General features: G+C 37.5%; 2 protein-coding genes across 2 annotated transcripts; both read right to left on the bottom strand.

Moving 5' to 3' along the window:
- Positions 1-880: 880 nt before the first annotated feature.
- LOC145914205 (RUN domain-containing protein 1-like) lies at positions 881-8,265 on the bottom strand. Its single transcript, XM_083001996.1, has 13 exons — positions 8,045-8,265; positions 7,514-7,647; positions 7,093-7,218; positions 6,799-6,912; positions 6,474-6,629; positions 5,862-5,964; positions 5,317-5,432; positions 4,745-4,860; positions 4,270-4,396; positions 3,652-3,796; positions 2,752-2,896; positions 2,520-2,605; positions 881-2,274 (listed from the first exon to the last, which is right to left on the bottom strand). Exons 1-13 carry the CDS (start codon positions 8,115-8,117, stop codon positions 2,051-2,053), a joined length of 1,665 nt encoding a protein of 554 aa, XP_082858122.1. The 5' UTR covers positions 8,118-8,265; the 3' UTR covers positions 881-2,050.
- Positions 8,266-8,685: 420 nt separating this feature from the next.
- Positions 8,686-19,378, bottom strand: LOC145913362 (uncharacterized). Its single transcript, XM_083000987.1, has 30 exons — positions 19,250-19,378; positions 18,970-19,116; positions 18,702-18,791; positions 18,517-18,645; positions 18,093-18,282; positions 17,781-17,933; positions 17,545-17,629; positions 17,321-17,469; positions 17,079-17,137; positions 16,759-16,898; positions 16,360-16,470; positions 16,105-16,253; positions 15,759-15,925; positions 15,254-15,416; positions 15,001-15,124; positions 14,769-14,902; positions 14,531-14,701; positions 14,264-14,412; positions 13,787-14,005; positions 13,485-13,570; positions 13,355-13,407; positions 13,020-13,237; positions 11,839-12,755; positions 11,218-11,582; positions 10,611-10,989; positions 10,042-10,092; positions 9,810-9,904; positions 9,432-9,550; positions 9,120-9,249; positions 8,686-9,056 (listed from the first exon to the last, which is right to left on the bottom strand). The coding sequence occupies exons 1-30, from the start codon at positions 19,354-19,356 to the stop codon at positions 8,805-8,807; spliced, it is 5,301 nt and encodes a 1,766-aa protein (XP_082857113.1). The 5' UTR covers positions 19,357-19,378; the 3' UTR covers positions 8,686-8,804.
- Between the last annotated feature and the right edge of the window lie 394 nt (positions 19,379-19,772).

The raw sequence follows: 19,772 nt of genomic DNA, 5'->3' as shown, positions 1-19,772 counted from the left end.
TCATATTTACATTTTTGTTCTGCTTTAACCTATTTTCAACAAAATCAGGTCTTAATCCAATATACTGTTTTTGAATAATTCACCTTCTAATCCCCAAATAAACTGTTCATGCAACACAGTACAGCGCAATACAAAGCGATATTAGCGCCAACGGTCTAGATCTAACTGTCATCAAACAGCATACCAACAAGCAACATGACGCCTGGGCCTCAACTACACCCTCCCTCGCTCAGACGCCAAACAAATAAATTGCCTCGCGTACCCAGCGTAGAACTTGTTGCTACGCACAACCTACTGTATCTCTACCTCCCTACAGCGGCTATTGTTTAATTTCGGTCACCAGCTGATTTTTGTCGCTTCGACCAAAGATCAAAGAAAAACGTGGCCCGCAGTGTTTGAAAAAGTTGCTTTTGTTTGTTGAATTTCTGCCCTGGAGTGCGCAACGTGCTAATGCTACTGAATTTTGTTATTAGGTAATGAACAATTTTGGTGTTCACTGCACCTCAATTCAAATTTTATCTTTCGGCGACCTTCCAGTCTTAGCAACCATTAGAACACTTTTTAGTGAATGTTGTTGCATATTTCAGGCAACTATTGAAAAACGCATCTGTCAAAACGTAAACTTAATTAAAGTTTTTAGGCATTGAAGCCACGTTCCGGGGATCTGATGACTTTGAGGACATGTGTTGAAAATAGTAATTGCATTCTCCCCTTTCTCATAGTGCAATTATGAGACAAGCTACTATGCTGGTAGTTGTGAAAATTCAGACAAATAAGTACCACAAACCTCCATCAAACAACTAATAAATTTGTAACAGCACATTGTTGCAGTTAACCCACCTGACTACACATAGTGAAGGCAGTTATTCACGCACCGACAATATACCTTTTAATGTTAGTCTGCTTAAACCTTCACGCACATAACAAGGATAGAAATGTTGACATCACGAAAAGAATAAAAACATTTGATTCTGTGAAGAGCATGAAGTAAGGATTTATTGCACACCCCTAAACCTAAGTTGCATTGCAGGGAAAGAATATTCGGAAACAAAACGTGCAAAGCAAGATCAACAATAAGTCAAGGTGTTAGTACCTCTGATAAGCAAAAACAACGGTAAAATGTGTACAAATGGTAGGAGTGCATGGCGGCTGGTCAACACTAAGTTAATATAGGGATGAAACTGAAACACAGAATTAATATTTTGGAACTATTTGATATTCCAGTTTGAGGGAAACTGCTGGAGATTTAAGCCCCATGATTAAGTGGCTCCCCACCGCCACCCAGTGGCTCCATACCGACTTTCTCTTCAACTTTCCAGGGACATATGACCTTATAAGCAGAAAGTTATGGCAATATAACTAAACTACAAAAGTGCAAATACTTCAGGAAGTGACCGATGCAGACACCGAAAAAGTGGTGACGTAACACAAAACACATGTTGAATGAATTAAAATCCAATCACAAGTTAGTGTCCCAAATAATAAACAAACAAATAACTTGGTCTGTAAAAACATGAAGCGATTCTTAGCAAACTACAGAAAACGAACAAATTACGAGAAATATTTGTTAAACTCGTACCACTGTGGTACAACAGAATCAAACAATCCTATACAACCAAGCTCTGTAAAGAGAAACGTTTGGCACGGACTATGTGTGGTAGGGGGTTATTGATGGCTCTATCTATGATCAAATAATTAAATTGTGGCGTATAATGTGATGACGTCAGAAAGCATATCGAGCAAAGCAACCACTTGGCGGCGCACACGAAGCACCACAAAGATTTACAGCAATGATCAATTGGTAACAAGGAAATAAATGACCACAACAAATATATTCAATTCCATGGCTAACTTTGCTTGGGTCATTAATTTATAGCGAGTTCCTCAATCGTAAATTCGTGTTGTTGAATTTGAATCGACACAAAATTGTCTCAGAATATTTTCCCGCGATTTTCATTTCAAGCCCTACGTATAGAGTAGCTATTGTGACGTAACAGGCGATCTCAGGGAATTGTCCACCACAGGGATAGCAAACTTCTTGCCATAGAAATCAGAACGCGTCCTTGATATTCTTGAAAGGACGCACAGCGACATCTACCGGCAGACGGAAGACAACGGAATCAAGTCTGGATAGAACCGTCACAACTCCCTCCATCCCAGTTCGAGCCACATAACTCGCATCCGTGTAATGGTGAGAAACCAGAGCGGGAGAACGCGACACCAAGCGGATCCAACGCGACAGACGACCAGCGTTTAAACCGAGGCAAACCAAAGCTACAAAGGAGGGGGAAGTTAAATATTTGCAAAACTGAGGCTTGATGTTAAACGGGACGTAAAAAGAACTAACTCTCGCCCAAGGTCATAATAACTTACCGAAGGTTATCAAGGGTGTTTGTTGAGGTTTAAGGTGCAACTCACAAGTCTTGATATAAAATTGTTCAACAAGTTTTTCTGGATACGCGTTTCGTTTACCGTAGGTGAAAGCAACACACACTATGTGGAAAATACCGAACACTCACCTTTAAACATGTCGTCGAAGCTTCGCTTGAGTGGGTTGTGGTCATTCACAACGAGATGTATCGCCTCCAGTAACGAATACTTCACACTGGAAACACAAATCACATAATAAATAAACATAAAAAATCATATTAGTTTAAATACAACGAGAATTCATGATAATAATAATGTGATGGAAGTTAAATGATTGTTGGATTTAAGATACAAGCAACATATCATGAAGTTGCTCCCCACCTTCTTGATCGTTTCTCATCTCCAGCTGCCACAAGATCTTCGAGGTTAAACGCTCTCGTTAACATTCGGTTTGGGGCACTCGCCAACTCTGAACCGTGCTTTATTTCGTAATAATCAAGAAACAGTTCCCATGGATGCATCGGTTCTAGAACATGAACATGTAATTATTGCACTTTTGTTTAAACAGCAAATTTATTATGTTGGTCACTTAAACCAATCATATGATGAGGCCACAGTGGGTGTAAAAAAGGTTTTTCTGGAGTTTTTGTTAAAATATCCAAACATATTCTAACCGGATGTTTTCGCAACATTTCCAGGCTATTTTCAGACCGCACACATTATGGCGTCACAAAGACAAGCATTGTTACGTTGTTGACACAAGGGGCTGTAGTGTTTCCGGATTTGGAAAGAATGTCACGTTGTTTCGCTACTAATACGTTAAGTTAACAAATGCGGTAATGGGAGATTTATAAGAAACGCCTTAGTTTTCAGTCTACAACGCCACCTTAACTATAATACTTGGTATCTCTAATTACTGTTGAATGACCACAGACAGAGACGCCAAAAACCCCGTTAACAAACACATTTAGATAGAAGCCTTTTGACATGAATACAAACATAATAGCGAGTAACACGTCATAAGAGGATGCCATTATGACGCACATCATGTCATTGTGTATTAATGGAATCGATTTTAATGGAAGGTCGGCATTCTATTTATGCCCTCGATAGGAAACCGGAAATGGCAAATTTTTACAGAAAGTCGCGATTGGAACAACAATCTTTAATTTAATAAAGATTATCCAACATTGATCGCAACCCATTATATATGGTGGTAATTGTACAGAGACCCACAACATACAAACTAGTGTTTTTAGATAAAGTTGGCATCCTACAAACCTGCAGCATATGTAGAGTTGAATTTCCTTGGCAGAATACAAGATATTGGAGCAATCAGAGCCGTCCCATGCCTCCCAACAGCGTCATGAACCAATCCATCACTCAAAATATTGTGCAAGGCGATGCATAATTCGCTCCGAACAATCTACGGTCGATAAAATGTATTGATCACATGTTATGATAGAAGGTGTTAAACCCCACGTTCCACGTTGATTATCGTGTTGTTACGTAATAATACGTCTTTTGTTACTGATTGTACGTTTTCACCACACAAGGGTATGAAAGTTTGAATTCGTGTAGTTATATATTATAGGTACTGAAGCATTAACACTAAATTTATCCTAAGTTGAGTTGAATAATTTATTAAGTTGGGAGAGGTTTGAATGTTAATGACCTGTCATATGCCTTGCGATAGGAAGTAGCCATCTGGTATATGATCTAACCATGCATGTGTTAACCACATTTATCATTGGAATTCAATACACAAACCAGTATAAAGCAAGTTTACTGTAGCTATGAATGGGGTAATAACACCATTTATATTGCACAGTGGAAAAATCCTGTTTAGTCACAACTAAAATGTTATACAGGGAGGTATGCGAGCTATACACTGGGTACCTGTGTCATCTCATCAGGTGGAACTTGTCTGTTAAGTTCGTCTTCTTCATCATCAAGCTCAGAACAACTTGTCGTGTCGGTTTCTGATTCACCATCGCACATGCGCAGTTGTTTAGCAGATACAGTTCTGAACGAAGCATTGTGAAAATTGTTGTGTTTTTGTGTTAATTTAAAAGTTCAAAACTGAATCCAGGTAAACACACTTTCAACAATGTGCGCAAATTAGAATCAGTTCGATGTTGTCATAGAAACATTGCAATAAGAGCATGAACTTTTGACCTTCAGATATTTCAGCAGTAATAATGTGGACAAGGAAAGTAATGTTTAGGAATGCATAAAATTGTGTTTCAATTAGTAAGGAACTAAATAAAAGCGTATCAAGTAGAAATCTATGTTTCTGGAGCATTTAAGCTCCAATCAGAGGTGATTACGCTGTAACTTTTGATAAAACACTTTTAACAAATTGTTCCCCCACCTTATGTGATTCACTGCTTTCTTAAGTTCAGTGATAAGAGATTTAGGATCGCTCATAGCAACGTCATCAGGAGGTTGCATCTGTGATCCACACCCCAGTTGTGTTAACGAGAACATCTGAAAGATTCGAGTGGACAAAAATCAATGCAGTATCAAATCAACCTGAGCTCATTTATGTGTGAGGGTGCTTGTATTCGACACTCGATGAGCTACAAGTATCGCCGTGCACTCATGTAAGGTCACACACCCACGGTAATACATCATGCCATTACATGACAATCTATAGGGTTGTTTGCGTTTGTGTAAACAATATTGTGGTGGGTTATGGTACTTTGTGGCGATCAATCACAAACATTTGTATTTGTGGCATGTTGGCTTTTATCCACAATGTGATAAAAATAAAAAAACAAAACAATATATGGTCCAAATACAGTGATTATGTATGCCTTGAGACTGTATGTTTAAACGCTAACATTTATTAAACCATGAGCTTATAAATTGCTGTAAACAACTCAGAATCAAAAATCTGCATTTGGTTTCAACCCCAAAACCCCATATCCTATGTACACTTACATGCACAACAGCAAGAACTCTTTTAACGAGGGCAAGGGTTTGCTTTCTTTCCTTCTTTTTGTTACTTCCACTGAAACTGGGGTTGGGTACAGATCCAGATGATTTGTGACCGTCAACTGGAAAATAATTGTTTGGTTTACATTGTTTTGATGTATTTTACCATGCACAAAAATATATAAGTGCTATGGTTTGCAATTTGCCAGATTCCCTCATAATATGGTCTAGTTTAAACAGCCTCCAATTTTAGGGGCTATAAAAACAGAAAGTACAGTAAACATTGTCAATGTTTTAAATGAGTATTTTTCTTATTAGTGTTAAATGTGCGAGTTGTTGGCAAGTTATTCATCATGATAATAGATGGTCAATATTTATGGTAGTGACGGATATAGTGTGGATTTCATTATTAGAAAAGTGCATGTGATGAAGCACAGGTAGAATATTGGTGGGAAACAACTTCCTGAATGTTTCAGTGTGAACACAATGCAGAGGTACCTTGGCCTGGTTGAGTTACAACTATTGTGTGTATGTTGCTACACAAACATTACCTTCAACTTCCGCTTGTAGGAATTCCACAAAGCGCTCAAGGTCTTGTATTTGTGTTTGTAAATGTCCGACAAGCTTCTCCTTCATCTTGGCTGGGTTCACAATCTGTGAAAATATTTACTAATGACTTATTTGCACAAGGAGGCTCTAATGTACCTCTGCATATAAAGGTAAAATAAATTTCCAATATCAACTTGTACGCAGTTGTATTATGTATTCATGTTACTATAGGTTCTTCTTGGTTGTGTATTCATAAATGCCAGAGAGTCTTTGATAATTAAAAATTAAAAGTGGGATAATTAACTTAAGGTTGGAGAGTTACCTTGGAAGCAAATTAGTTGTACCAAGTAGTCGCTATAGAAGTGTTGTGGTTTAAATTAAAAGAGTTGAGTTAATTGTAGTGATTTGGAGCATGACACACTATGACTAGTTGACTGGCAATTAGCTTGCAACATATCTAAATATATTTTCACATTTGTGGATATGTATTTATAGAATAGACCACATGGTTTCAACTGCCTGCTAAACATGCACACAGCTTCTTGTGTCAACTTTTTAAAACTGACTTTATGTAACATGCTTCCAACGCACGGTTACAATACAACACAGCTTACTTCTGCCACAGCGTCGTCAACCCTGGTCTTCAGGTCATCAACTGATGTGTGCGCTAAGTCTTCATCATCCACTCTAAGATTGAGTTTCCTCGTCAGTTGATCAATCAGAGCTTGTTGTTTTTGGAGTTGTAACGATTGAGGAACTTTGCCTGCACCCTGAAAATATATGTTGCCATAAACATTTATCAATGATTCATACAAATTAACATTACAACAGATATCCATCGCAACAATCAACTAGCGAGTTTTGCATGAAAAGTGGATTAGTCAACATGAGAGCACAAATTATCACATGACAAATTAAATAAACTACAACATCCATTACTTGTTGAAATGCATAAGATTCTAGATCATGAAGCTGTGATTTCAACTCTGAAATGATGACATCATGTTTCTCTTTCAAATCTTCTGTCATTTCTTGGGCATCAGCATCTTCAACCTAACGCCACAAATATTATTTGTACCGGATGGAAATGATGAAATGAAACCACTAAATTAGTTAATTTTCTTTCTGTTTGTAATAAATGCGTAGATTTCTGGAAAAATGTAAAGCTTGAAGTAAAATGGTTGGTGTCACACGATATGCACTTGGTAATTTATTATATTAAGTTTCCCTCACATTAGCCTTGCTCAGTACGGCATGTTGATCGATGCAACCACGATGAGCAAACTCCTCCAATTCCTTCAACATTTCTTCACGATCCTCAGGAGATGCTTCAGTGATTTGGTGCAAACGGAATTGAATCTATGTACAAAAAATAATTACTTTTTGCACAGGTACTGAAGAGACATGAACCCCAAGAAGTGTCTCCCACACTCATTATAACAAATATGAACAACACATTGTTTAACATGGCAAAATTTGTGTCAAGAAAATGAAAATAAATTGTAATATTTCAATCCCTAATTTACCGATAATCAGTGCAATAAAATAAGCAAATGCAGTAATATACAAAAAACGTTGCAATCATCCGCGCCATTAACGATTGCCAAAAATAATCCTCCACACAAACAACAAACTGTCCAATCTGGGTATTAACCTGTGCAAATCGTGTGGTCAGAGAGAAAAGTGATGTAGTCAGTTGTTCTTTTTCATCCATCAATTCCTGGACTCTTTCACCTTGTAAACTTTTTGGTTCAGACATAACTGGAAGATCGGGTGACGAAGAAGCTCCTGCAACCAACAATTAACATTACTCAACCTAAAATACCATTTCCTGCACTCTCCATGCTCCTGATAGGGGAGAATCACATTTTTACAAATTTATCAGCCACCCAGGCAGAAAATGGATTGGTATTTGAAAATCCTAGTAGCTAAAGTGAAAGTTCAACCAAAAATACATTATTTCAACAAAGTGTTACAAGTAAACAACAGTTAAACTTCATATAACATTTGTAGATTCTGTTTTATCAGAACCAAGCTGAACAGCAGACATCAAAAACATTAATTTATAATCATGAGGTTTTCAGGCTGGGCAGCCCAGGCAATGCAGCCTAGCTGGATCATGCCACTTTTTCCTGTGTAATATTACTGCGTATAAATTTATAATTAACACAATTATGCATTTTACCGAGAGGAGGCCATCTCTCTTGAAGTGGAGGGCTATCTTCAATTTGAAGGTTGTTCTCCAATTGCATCTCCATATTTACAAACACATACAGAACCTCAACTATTACAAAAACGTATGCAGGGGACCAATGGGCGTAACTACTCGACCAAAAAATAACCAGCCGATCTCGAGCAACAAAACATCTGCTGGCGAATCGCGACTGTTTTTCGTACAGTCGTGGATATAACAGATTCCAGAGAAATAACAGAACTGTTTTGAATAAATTTTGACACGTCCGATTTTTTTGTCAAATTTATTTTACAATCTGTGGGAAATATTCGGGGATTACATAAGCAGTGTACAAAATTCCATTGTGGCTTAAGATGTATTTGATTTTACAAAATATTTAGCCAGTTTTTTTTTATTGCTAGAAATGTCGCTGGCTTAAAACTTGTTTAAAAATACGAAAGAACATCAGATTATGTTTTAAATTAAAAAATGATTTGAAAACCCCAATCAATTTTGAATCTGTGATTGAAAAGTCGCTTGTGACTGTACTAGAATTTCTATCCTCACGTCCAACGTGCAAGGGGCTTTCCGGTTTTGCAAGTAATGTAAAAAGTTTCAAGAACCATAAGACACGCACGCAGCAACAAGCCACTAAATTTATTGATGGACAAACGAATATCTTGTTTCCAGCCCAATGTGTGCCGAGTTCTGTAGTTTCAAGCAAAATATAAGCGCACAATACCAGCAACACCAAAAGAAAATATGCTGATTTCTATGTCTTGCCTATCTTGTGCATTAAAACCGCGTGAATAATAGGAGCTGCTTGCAAGACGCTATCAGTTAAATGTGAAAGCTGACTGACGGAAAGGTTTTGGAGAAGAGCTTGATTGGATAACTGGCTAATTGTCAATTGGTTGACGCGCGCGATTGATTTAGAAGGCGAGGTTGGGTCACGTGATGAAGTTTGTACACTCGAAGTTGGGGAAGATTGCTGAGTTTGTACGTTCTGGTCACCACCGCGTGCCTGGGAACATTAAAACATGCTGCTACAAGCTTGCTGTCTTGTTTAAATGTTATCAGGCAATACCTTGATCCCAGCAATGGCGGCAGCAACCGTCGCACTCCGAACACTCATCGGTGAACGGGTGACGTCATCCGCACGGGGCGCTATAACCGTTCGCTTGGGGGCGGGAAGGCTGAGGCGTCGACTCACGATTCTAAACATTTTGTAAAGTTGATGTGACAACTGAAGAAGTCACCACCATGCTGATGACGGGATGTGACCAAAGTTTTTTAATGTGGAACATCATCACTAACAAATTAACTTCTCGACTTCTATAATTTGTAACAAGTTCAACTACGGAAGAACAGACTATGACGCAATTGTAGGGGGATTTACCGGCTTGAGAACTTATTTTTCCTCCATTCCGAGTGAGGACTTGAGTTTGGAGACAACGGGATCATTTCCTCCTGGACTTTGGAGACTGAGATTGGTTCAGCGAAGGAAACTCGGCGCGACTGGAAGGATTATGAGTGTTGTTGTGGTAACACGGAGTGGCAAAACACAAACTTGACTTAGTACAGCAGAATGATGTTTGTTGGGCGCAATTAACACCATTCCTCGTGGATATAATGACTCATCAGCGAACGCTAAAACACGGCGGAGCTTAAAGCGTGGATGTTGCCGGTCAAATACGCCGCGCTCATGTCATTATTATCTAAGTTTCCGATCTTAAACTGCCGGACGCCTCGTAACTAAAAGTGTTGCTAAGCATACTTTGTTTGCAGGACTCGGGACTTCTGAAACTCTCCTCTTCAATATTCCTCCTGGACTTGATGGAGTCAGAGCCGCCTCTTCCCGAAGTGTCGCCACTGGAACGAGAATTCATCAATACCAACTTCAACCGAACAATATTTACCATAATATTGAATGTTACCACACTGTAGCAAACTCCGCGACTTACAGATGGTCTGACATGATTTTAGTCGTATACAAATCCACTACTTACATCTGTTAGCTGTGCAGGACTTTGGAGTGCTCACGTACTCGGTATTCTGGCCTGTTTACAACAAACGACACAAAATCATTATAATTTGAGAATTGATAAATCCAGTATCCATAATCACTCACAAACAGTAATTGACAATCAACGCCAATGCGATCTTTTATTAAAAATTTCACAGAAATAATAATTTCGCCGTAACGGCCACTCTTTGTGAGTTATTTTGGATACATGACACGACAGGACAGATCCGTCGCTACCACCTGTAGCAAATAGGCTGATTCCTGTCTGAATGATATATTTCCCTTGATAAATGCTGTGATTTAATATCAAAACAGTTATAAAGCATAATGGGAAAATGTCATTAAGACTTCAGGGATCATTCTGTTTTGTTTGGTCGAACCGACGATTCTGTCTTTTACTTGTTAAGTGTCTAAAATTACGCACAAGCATTAGCGTGATCTTTAATATAATGTATACGAAAATATTAATTTTCCGTAAACGGAGTTGGGCAGTTCCAAATATTAACAATTTCTGCAAAAACATCATCTGCCGTATTACGTTATTAGACTTACCGGTCGATGTCGGTGAATTGCATTCCTGTCTTGTCCCACTGTCCACATTTCTAACCTCGGTTTTGGACGTTATAGTCTCCCCCGCGATCATCGGGGTTTCAGCTATCACCGCTTGTTGCTCATCCGTCGGGGTTTTACCATCTGGTTTCTCTACACTCACCACTTCAGGTGTTTCATCGGCAATCACACCAGATTCAACGTCAGGGGTTCGTTCGTGTTTCTCCTCACGCACAATAACCACCACAGGATTTCGATCCAGTTTAGATTTAGTTGGCGAGTTCGCTTCTTTGGGAATTTCCCTCTCTGATTCTGTGTTTTGTTCGAGAATTCGTTGCCGCGTTCTTCGTCCATTTCCTCCCTTCTCAGATAAGCCACTCACCTGGGAACAAGATAATATATATTTTACGTTGTGAGTGTAAACCCAGGAAACTGGTGTTGTTGAATCACCTCATTCATTGCGTTGATATTTTACTTGCCAGAGCCCAATATCAATTGGTTGCAAAAATATTTTACCGATTGGGGAGGTTAAACCACCAAACTCTTCAGGGGGAGTACGGGAAAAAGTTTTAAAACTGTAAAATCAATCAATACTGATTGAAATACTCACTTTGTTCGAGCTAACCACTTTAGGTGTGGAAACTCTCTTGCGAAGAGATCTTCGAAGTGGAGCCCCAACTTCATCATGTTTATCCGATTGATCCTGGAAGTGTTTGATGTTCGGTGTCTCAATTCTCCTTGTAACCTCCTCTTCTGGTGGTGATTCAACACAAATCTTCCCAGGAGCAAGGGATGGTTGTTCATCTGGATGATCTGGCTTCTCGGCGGACATCGGTTCCTCATCACCATCGAAGCTTGTATCAAGAGGTTGGATTCCCAACTCACGTTCCACATCCTTCATCTCCTCATCACTGATCTGCTCCTCATCTTTATCTTCATCTTTTATCTCCTCATCAGCTGTAGTTTCTTCTTCTCCTGGACATGATGAAATTTTTCAGATATTATTCAGCCAAATTTTGAACTTGTCTTAAATAGTTAGCTGGGTATACAACTTATAAATAATGAACGATTAAGTTTCATGAAATTGTGCTTTTATTCTGACCAAATCCCATCTTAGCTTTGTTGCTTAAAAATTCTTGCTAAAAAATATACAATTACATTTGTAACAAATTAAAAGCAGTCCTTTGTTACAAAACAAAGGTTGCTGTGTAACATGGCAACATGTCCCAACCTGAGGAGTCCGGGAGGTTTGTGGTATTGATCGACATCTCCGCCATCTGAATGTCTTCATATATACTTGCATCCGTTGCCGGAACAAACACATCATCTTGCTCCCTCTCACTAACATCCTCATCAGTTGTGTCCTCCTGGATGTTGCTCTCCTCCAGGTTATCACGATGCTCCGGGTGGATGGAGACTTCTGCCACCTCAACCATCTCATATATGCTCTTCTCAACATCGTTTTGTTCCTCATCTTCAAGAGGACGTGTTTGATTCACCGACATCTCAGCCATCTCAACAATTTCATAAATACTTTCTTCTGCTTGCTTGGAGATTGATTTATCATGATGAGGATTAATTGATGAGTCCGCAACCTCCACATACTCGTACATACTCTTCTCTGCATCCACATCTTCCAAGTTGGACTCGTCGTTGTGAGGTTTACTCGACGTCATCGAGACATCTGTCATTTCAACAACTTCATAAACGCTCTCATCGATTGAACTTTTATCGATCTCTGTATCATCCGACTCCATTGAGACTTCCTTCTCCTCTTCATCCACATCTTGCTCCTCCTGCAATCTGCTTTGATCCGCTGAAGACTCAGCAACATCCACTACGCCATAAGCGCTCTTATCCACGTCAATGACGTCATCATCCGTATCCGTGCTTGTGACATCACAAGCCGAGACAAAACGTTCGTCCTGGCTGACGTCACTGTCGTCGAGAACGACCACCTCGTCTTTGACGTCATCGCGTTTGACGTCACGAGTTTCCTTTTTTGATCGTTTGGGTTTTTTGGTGGGAAGATGTTCGGATTCAGGAAGGATTTTGCGGAGTCTGGCGCTCCTCCTTCTCTCGGATGTTGGTGAAACCTTCTTCCGTTTAGTTTGGGATGAGGAGGCAAGACTCCGTAGGTTGAGGGATCTGGAGGAAAGGATAGATGGAGTTGGTAATAGTTGTGGAACTTACCACGATACAGGGGATCTACGTCATATTTTCAGTAAATTATCTGTGGCTTGATCAGTTATGGGGAACACGATAGAAGTTCAAAATAAATTAACCAGATGCAAGGATATTTCGAACACATTTTAAGCAAAAAGTAACTGGTTTGTATACTTCATGGATCTGACCCCCCTTTACATATTAAATAACTCAAACAATTCTTGCTGAGTCAGCATTCTTATTTACTTGTTATTTTCTTCCAGGGAGCGATCCGAAGCCGATTGTGACGTGTCCAAGTTCTCGTTGGACAATTGGGTAATGTCGTCACTTTCGTTTGTGACATCACATTTCACACGTTGGTGACTTTCGAACGAGTCGTCGCACTCGTTTGATTGTTGGCTTTGGTTTGTGACGTCACACTCGTCATCTTGTGAACTTCCTCTGGTGACGTCAACCAAAGATTCCTAAATTGTTCAAACTTGGTTGCAATAAACTAAATTTCAGCTTTTTAATTTAGAAAACATTTTAAGCAGATATCAGAAAAAAATAATTTTTTCCACTTCAATTATGATGTCACAAACCCCAACAACATCATCTTCATCATCCAAAGAACTTTGCAACGACGAAGCTGACACTAAAAATTAAAAGAAATATTATTTGATATTGTGTTGCAACAATGTGAATGAACTTTCGGTTGCAACTTTCACAAACCATTAAATTTTCCGTCTTCTTTTTCGTGTTCGTTGTCCCAACTTATTTTAAATCCACTCTTCTTATAAATGATGGAAAGCAAAGATCTGGAAATTATCAGGGTTTGGTCAAAAATCCAAAAATTATAAATGATTTTTTGCAAGAATTACCTTTGTGTGACATTATACAGCAATAAAAACTTTAACAATAAAGTCTGTAGTTTAATCATAATAAAAATATGCTGGTAAAAACCAACTAGCAAATCATAACATGAAAGTACGTTCAGGAAATAACACAGTCCAAAAATTACTTTTTAAACTTACAAAAAATCACTAGAAAGATCAGTTGGTTCAAAGTTTTCAAGAACTTTCATCTCCCAGAATTCAACAGTTGATCGGAAGATTATCGACGAGGAGTCTTGGAAAGATGTGGAGAAAACTTCCAGGACTGATTCCTCCTCCAGGAGGATGGAGGTGAATGGAAGACGCATCAAGATCTGCTTCCAGCAATCCTCTACATCTTGTTGAAAGGATTTCAACATCCTTGATATAAAAATATTTGTTAAATTTTGAGAAATAAAATATTTTAATTTGTCCCTGGTTTCATGGTATGGTTCACTGGTTTAAGTTGGACAAACTTTTCCATAAAACTAACTTTATTACTATGTTTCGAAACATTCAAGCATTTAAGTAATAAAATATTTCTATAGGAACTGTATTGCAGAAACACGAAAACTAATTTATCGCCAAACTCAAGCAATCAGCGATTTGTTCATAAAAGTTAATAGACATGAATCTTACTGTGAATCTTGTTGTAGAATTGTCGCAAGCATCGGAGAAAACGAAATAAAGAATTCAGTCACATGATCGGGCGGCAAGATAGAAAACAAACAATGCAAAGCTGGCATTATATTCACAACGATTGGGGATGACTCAGGTGATGATTCCAACTGAAAAAAATTAACAACAAACCATGACGTCATTATATGTAAATTATCGGTTTGCCGATCCAACAGTGTCCACTTTCAACAAATACCACAAGCAACAGATTGGTTTAGTGTAACTCACCAAGCCAAGTTGAAACAACAATTTTACAATGAGACTTTTGAAATCAACCAAAGCATTTGATCCAACAAGTGATCGACGTTTATTCTCGACCGGTTTCGGGGGAAACACTGCATTCTTTACAAGTGAAACGGCAAAAGCTTGAAAAAATTTGCTTGTACAATTGTTCAGAATCTGGAACATAAAAACAATCTCGCAGGATGTTTCATGAATGATGAAACAAAGGTGGTTTATGACTCACAATGTCACTTGTGTTGGACAATTGGTTAAGAAAGTTTGAAATTATGAAGTTTCTGGCTTCCTGAGGTGTCGAAGTTTCAACTTCTGTCGATAAACTCAGGAATTTTTCCACCAAACTTTGCCAAAGTTCAATAGCTGCAAAAGAATTGACAAAATAATACAGTATTCCCCTGCTTTTTTGTCAAGTTTTCAAAATATATCTTTTCCAAAAATGAAATTTAAATGACAATTACTTGTTTCCTCGAATGATTCAACGTCACATTTTCCTTTCACTATAAATTCTATCGGGAATAAAACAAGATCATAGATCGAAGAGAAATCATGTTCCAAACTGTCGCCCTGGTTGATATTCCCTGTCTAAATATTACAGGAAAAATCACATTTCACAACACGACATATGTAAGTGGGCTTTGTATTGTTTCCATTCAAACAGCACACAAGCAATAACAGAGCTTTAAGGTAGTGACAATTTCAAACACTATTTACCTTGTTAATGTAAACCATGAGTTGCTCGGTGAGGAAATTCCACAGCTTCAAGTACACAATGTGGTCACATGACAAATGCCTAGCAACAGCATGGGTGAACTCCAGGGTTGCCATGTCCCTTTCCATACCACATAGGATGATGGATTGCCCACATTCAAAAAACCTTGAAACATGTTTCTCTGTCACATTTAGAGCATTAATTACTTGACACCTTTAAAGTGTGGCAGTCATTGTTTCCTTGTGCAAGATTTTTAAAGATGCACTGTTGATAAAAATGCTAACTATCTCGAAACAAATGGAAGTTTGTATTGTCGGAATCCCTTGATAACTTTGTGGCCAATATAGATATAGTGACAGATTTAAGAGTAAAACATCATAAAATTTATGAAAAATGTTGGGGGGTTACAGCCTGTTTTTGAAATAGGAATTTGATGATTGAATATAAACACTGCTTGTAATTTGTTGTGTCTTAGTAAAAATAATTATCTCAATAACTTTAAATTACTTCTGATGTCCGATGCATTCCTTCCGGATGTTGGGAGTGAGAAGAAGATCAAGGAGAGCCAAGTTGACTGTTCCGTGCATCAACCCAGAGTGTCTCTTATCCGAGGAGTAGAGGAGACTGGAGTTCAGAACCTTGTTTGGAAATTTACTTAAACTGCTCACAAACATCTGGAAAATATAAAAAAGAAAGCATGATAAAAAGAAAAAAGGTTTTAAACATCAAACAGTGTGAAAGATGTTTTGTTAAATAATTATATGAACAGGAACTGACAATTCCTTTTACATTTTTTTTTTTGAACAAATTACCAACGAAGTCTGTGTAAAAGTAGAAAAAGAAATGATCTCACGAGCAGTAGTTCAGGTTTTAAAGTGGAACTTGTTACAATTTGGCTGATAGTTTGATACAAAGATCTGAAGAAATCAGAATCACGTTTACGACTGATGCAATCTTGAGCAACTTTCACCAAAACGTCCCAAAATCCATGCAAGAATTCATCTAAAAAATGGTTTAAACAAATCAAACAAAACTGCACATAACTTATCAAACCAAGTTAAATTAATGTTAAAAGTTTGTTTGATGAATAAACAACGTCCAAAGTTACCTGGCATCTTAATATCCGACGAGCAAATAACGTCACATATACAAGTCATAAGGAATGACTGAAACCTCAAAAAGTTTGTGGCCTGTGCCAGTAGAGGGCAGTAAAGTTTCTCTGTGAAAAAGTCATTAAAAATAACAAAAGTAAAAGATCGTGGTCAGGATGCCCTGGATTTGAATTCCAGCATTTAAAATAAAAACAAACCAAAAATACATTAACATGAAAACATAAACAAAAGTGTGGCTGTCTTTTACCAATTACATAGAAATTGAAGATATATTTAACATTTACATGGTATTGTGCATTATCTAAATCAGCCAATATGGTACAAAACTTTTGAATCCTGGCTACCATAGTAACAATATTGCAAATTTACAGGAACCTTAATTACAAGAAACTTACGCAGTTTGAAAGCATGGTTGTACTTTGATACATCTAGTAAAAGATGAGCGAGCATCTCGACTCCCAACTCCTGCAGACCTTCATCAGGAGGAGGATTGTGGTTGGAGATGTGATCTTGGGATGGTCTCCCTGACAACCTTCTGAGAGGAAAAATATTAATATGATGCCATCGCTGTAGGAATATAATCAACATCACAAACAATGCAATGTGTGATTAATTATTTCCTAATTTGAATAATTTTCTTTTATTCCTTGATCAACATTTTATGTGAACAAAGAAATGTTTGGAGACATTAACGCAAGTTTATCAATTGTTTTACCGAATATTAATTGAAGTTTGTTCTTGACTGATGCACATCTGTATTAAGGGCTTGCAAACCTGAATAAACATAAAAAATCAGGGGATAGTTTGTACACAAAAAAGGTTGACGAGGTAATATGTTCATAATTTAATTGTTGAAATTGTTGAGTCATCAGTGGATCAGTGTGAATAAAAAAATGTGTAGATTTATTTTTTCAATGTTAAACCAACTCCTTGTCATGATTATTTGCCAACACTCACCACTTCGAACAGATCAAGTAGTTTTTCCTCAAGACAAACAACCAATTTCCACAAAGTTTTCAGTCGAACCTTCACAAGTTCTGACGATTTGAATTTCAATTTAAGAGGTTGAGTCAATAGTTTCACGTATTTCGGAGACGCAAGCAACTCTGCAAAGTTTTACACAATTTTGTAATGATTTTGCAGCAATATAAAAACAAATAACAGTTACTTAAAAAAGAGACCTTTGTTAGCAGCGAATGTATCGATAAAGCAACCCCAAGCATTAAACGCACAACATTTAATCTCATCCTTGTTGTGTCGGAAACCCTGGAAAAAAGAACACATTTTCAAACTATGAGAATCCTACAAGCATTGTAATTATTGCGAAACAAACTTTTTCAAACATGATCGTCAACTTTTACATCAATGTAAATACCAATAGGTGAATAGGAGTAGGTGAATACCAATAGGTGAATACCTTTTCGACAAATTGAAGAAGCAGATTTAACAAACTGCTGCTTTTCTTGAAATATTCCCCGACAACTTTCATGTAAAGGGGAAGGAGGCAGTTTAAAATTTCTTTGAGAGTTTCCTCTTTAACTGCCAGTTGTTTTAATCTTGGAAACACATCCTGAAATTTCCAGGATTTTTTGTTACATTTGTACGAACAATTAAGTTGTTTAACAAATTATGTTAAAAGTTAAGGCAATATTGTCATAATTAAAATATTTTGCCACTGCATAATTTTTTTTTCTTGATGAATTGCAAACAATTGGGCAAATCTCCAAACCTGTTTTAATGCAGATGTGCAATCAGGGAGAATTTCTTTTCTGTGCTTCACGAGCATTGTCATGTTCCCTTTTAATGAAGCCATGGCCATTTCTCTTGTGTCAGAATTATTATGGGCTGAGAGTTGAACGAGCGGTTTCATCCATAACAAAATGTGCTCTTCCATTTCTTTGGGACATTGATGTAAAAGTCTTCAAACATGGGAAAGTTATAAATTGGCAAAGATTGGTTCTTAAGGTTAACACTCAACATGATACTGACACAAGTCTAATTTCTAAAATGCAGACTGTGGTAGATTTGACACATTCATACCCATTGGGTCAACCACCAAAAATATTACTATGCATTTTTTTCAACAGATTGAAAATTACACAGAAAAAATGAACCAAACAATGTATTTGAAATGCAGTTAAAAATCCCTCTACCTGTTGATCACAGTGATGGTGTCGTTCTCCAGGTGAAGTTGTGGAAGAACGGTAGCGGTTAAAATGGAATCAATAAAAAGTTCAACCACACTTTCATTAAACTGTTGATTTTCCAACAACAACATGCATCTGTGGTGGAAAAGACATGTTTTGGGAAGTTTTTGGGGTTTTGTTTAAAAACTTACTTCTTAAGTATGTCTGGTTGTCTGGATTTACCCAAAATCTCAAGTAAATTTTCCAACAAGTTATTTTGTTGGTCCACAGTCACTTTATCACTGCAAAATGATTAAAACAGATCCAATTTAACCACCAAGACCAAAAAACTGCTTCGAAACATATAGTTTTAGCTTAGGTGTCACCTATTATAGAAGCAAATTAGCTGCATATAAACACATCATTTAAATTATATAGGTTTGCGACTATGGTGCAATAAATAAATTTATATAAACTTACCATAGTTTTCCATGTGGGTCAATAATCTCGTTTAATATAGAAAGTGCTTCTGAAACAAGTTGGTCATCACTTGACAATATTTCTGTGTTGAGTTGGTTGATCAAACAAGAAACATCTTCATTTTCAACCAGTTTGTTTCCGATTGATCTAAAACAAATAAATTGTCATCTATTTGAAGTTGTTATGCGATAATAATGTGAAACCAGCTTGAATTGGGATAATTACAGGCTCTATGAACATGTAAACTTTTTAAAAATTAAGAGCATCTCCCGGTATTTACCGCTTGATATTCTTTAACACTGAAAGGTGTTGGGCAGGATCATCTCCACAACTGACAAGTTGGACTATTAATTTCTTCATATCTTTGTCCAAAAGTGCAACAGGCATTTTAACTCGTATCACAACATTATCAGCTAAATTGTAAACAAAAAGAGCCTTATATTTTAAATTCACATGAAATCTTTTAGTTAAAAACCCTTAACATGCAGCAGCTGAATGGACACAATGTTTAGTAACAAAATATGGGATTTCGCTGTATTACAGTGCAAGCATAGGCCGTGCAAATAACATTCACAAAAAACGTGTTCACATATTTAAAAAAAAAATAAGCTTGAAGTCTATGGCGAATATTAAATACACGCAAACACATTTGTAACATACGAATGGCTAAAATAATTAAAAAGTGTAACTTTTGTGTAGTGTTTTATTCGCGCCAAATGTGGCCCTAAAACCACAAACTTTCGCTCTAGCGACTTGAACTCCAGTGACATCACGGATACTTTATGACAGCATAAACCATTCCA

The sequence above is a fragment of the Ascidia mentula genome, chromosome 9 (assembly GCF_947561715.1).
Source record: "Ascidia mentula chromosome 9, kaAscMent1.1, whole genome shotgun sequence".
Lineage (NCBI taxonomy): Eukaryota > Metazoa > Chordata > Ascidiacea > Phlebobranchia > Ascidiidae > Ascidia > Ascidia mentula.
The sequence above is the reverse complement of the archived record's forward strand: the minus strand, read 5'-3'. Positions and strand labels throughout refer to the sequence as shown.

What these genes read in the sequence shown, in the direction of transcription:
- LOC145913362 (XM_083000987.1), bottom strand. Translation starts at nt 19,356, where the DNA reads ATGCCTGTTGCACTTTTGGACAAAGATATGAAGAAATTAATAGTCCAA. An exon ending in TGTCCAACACAAGTGACATT is followed by an intron (nt 14,702 to 14,768) that starts GTGAGTCATAAA and finishes TTTATGTTCCAG; the next exon opens with ATTCTGAACAATTGTACAAG. An exon ending in TGTTGTTTCAACTTGGCTTG is followed by an intron (nt 14,413 to 14,530) that starts GTGAGTTACACT and finishes AATTTTTTTCAG; the next exon opens with TTGGAATCATCACCTGAGTC.
- LOC145914205 (XM_083001996.1), bottom strand. Translation starts at nt 8,117, where the DNA reads ATGGAGATGCAATTGGAGAACAACCTTCAAATTGAAGATAGCCCTCCA. An exon ending in GAGTTCTTGCTGTTGTGCAT is followed by an intron (nt 4,861 to 5,316) that starts GTAAGTGTACAT and finishes CGAATCTTTCAG; the next exon opens with ATGTTCTCGTTAACACAACT. An exon ending in AAAGCAGTGAATCACATAAG is followed by an intron (nt 4,397 to 4,744) that starts GTGGGGGAACAA and finishes TGCTTCGTTCAG; the next exon opens with AACTGTATCTGCTAAACAAC.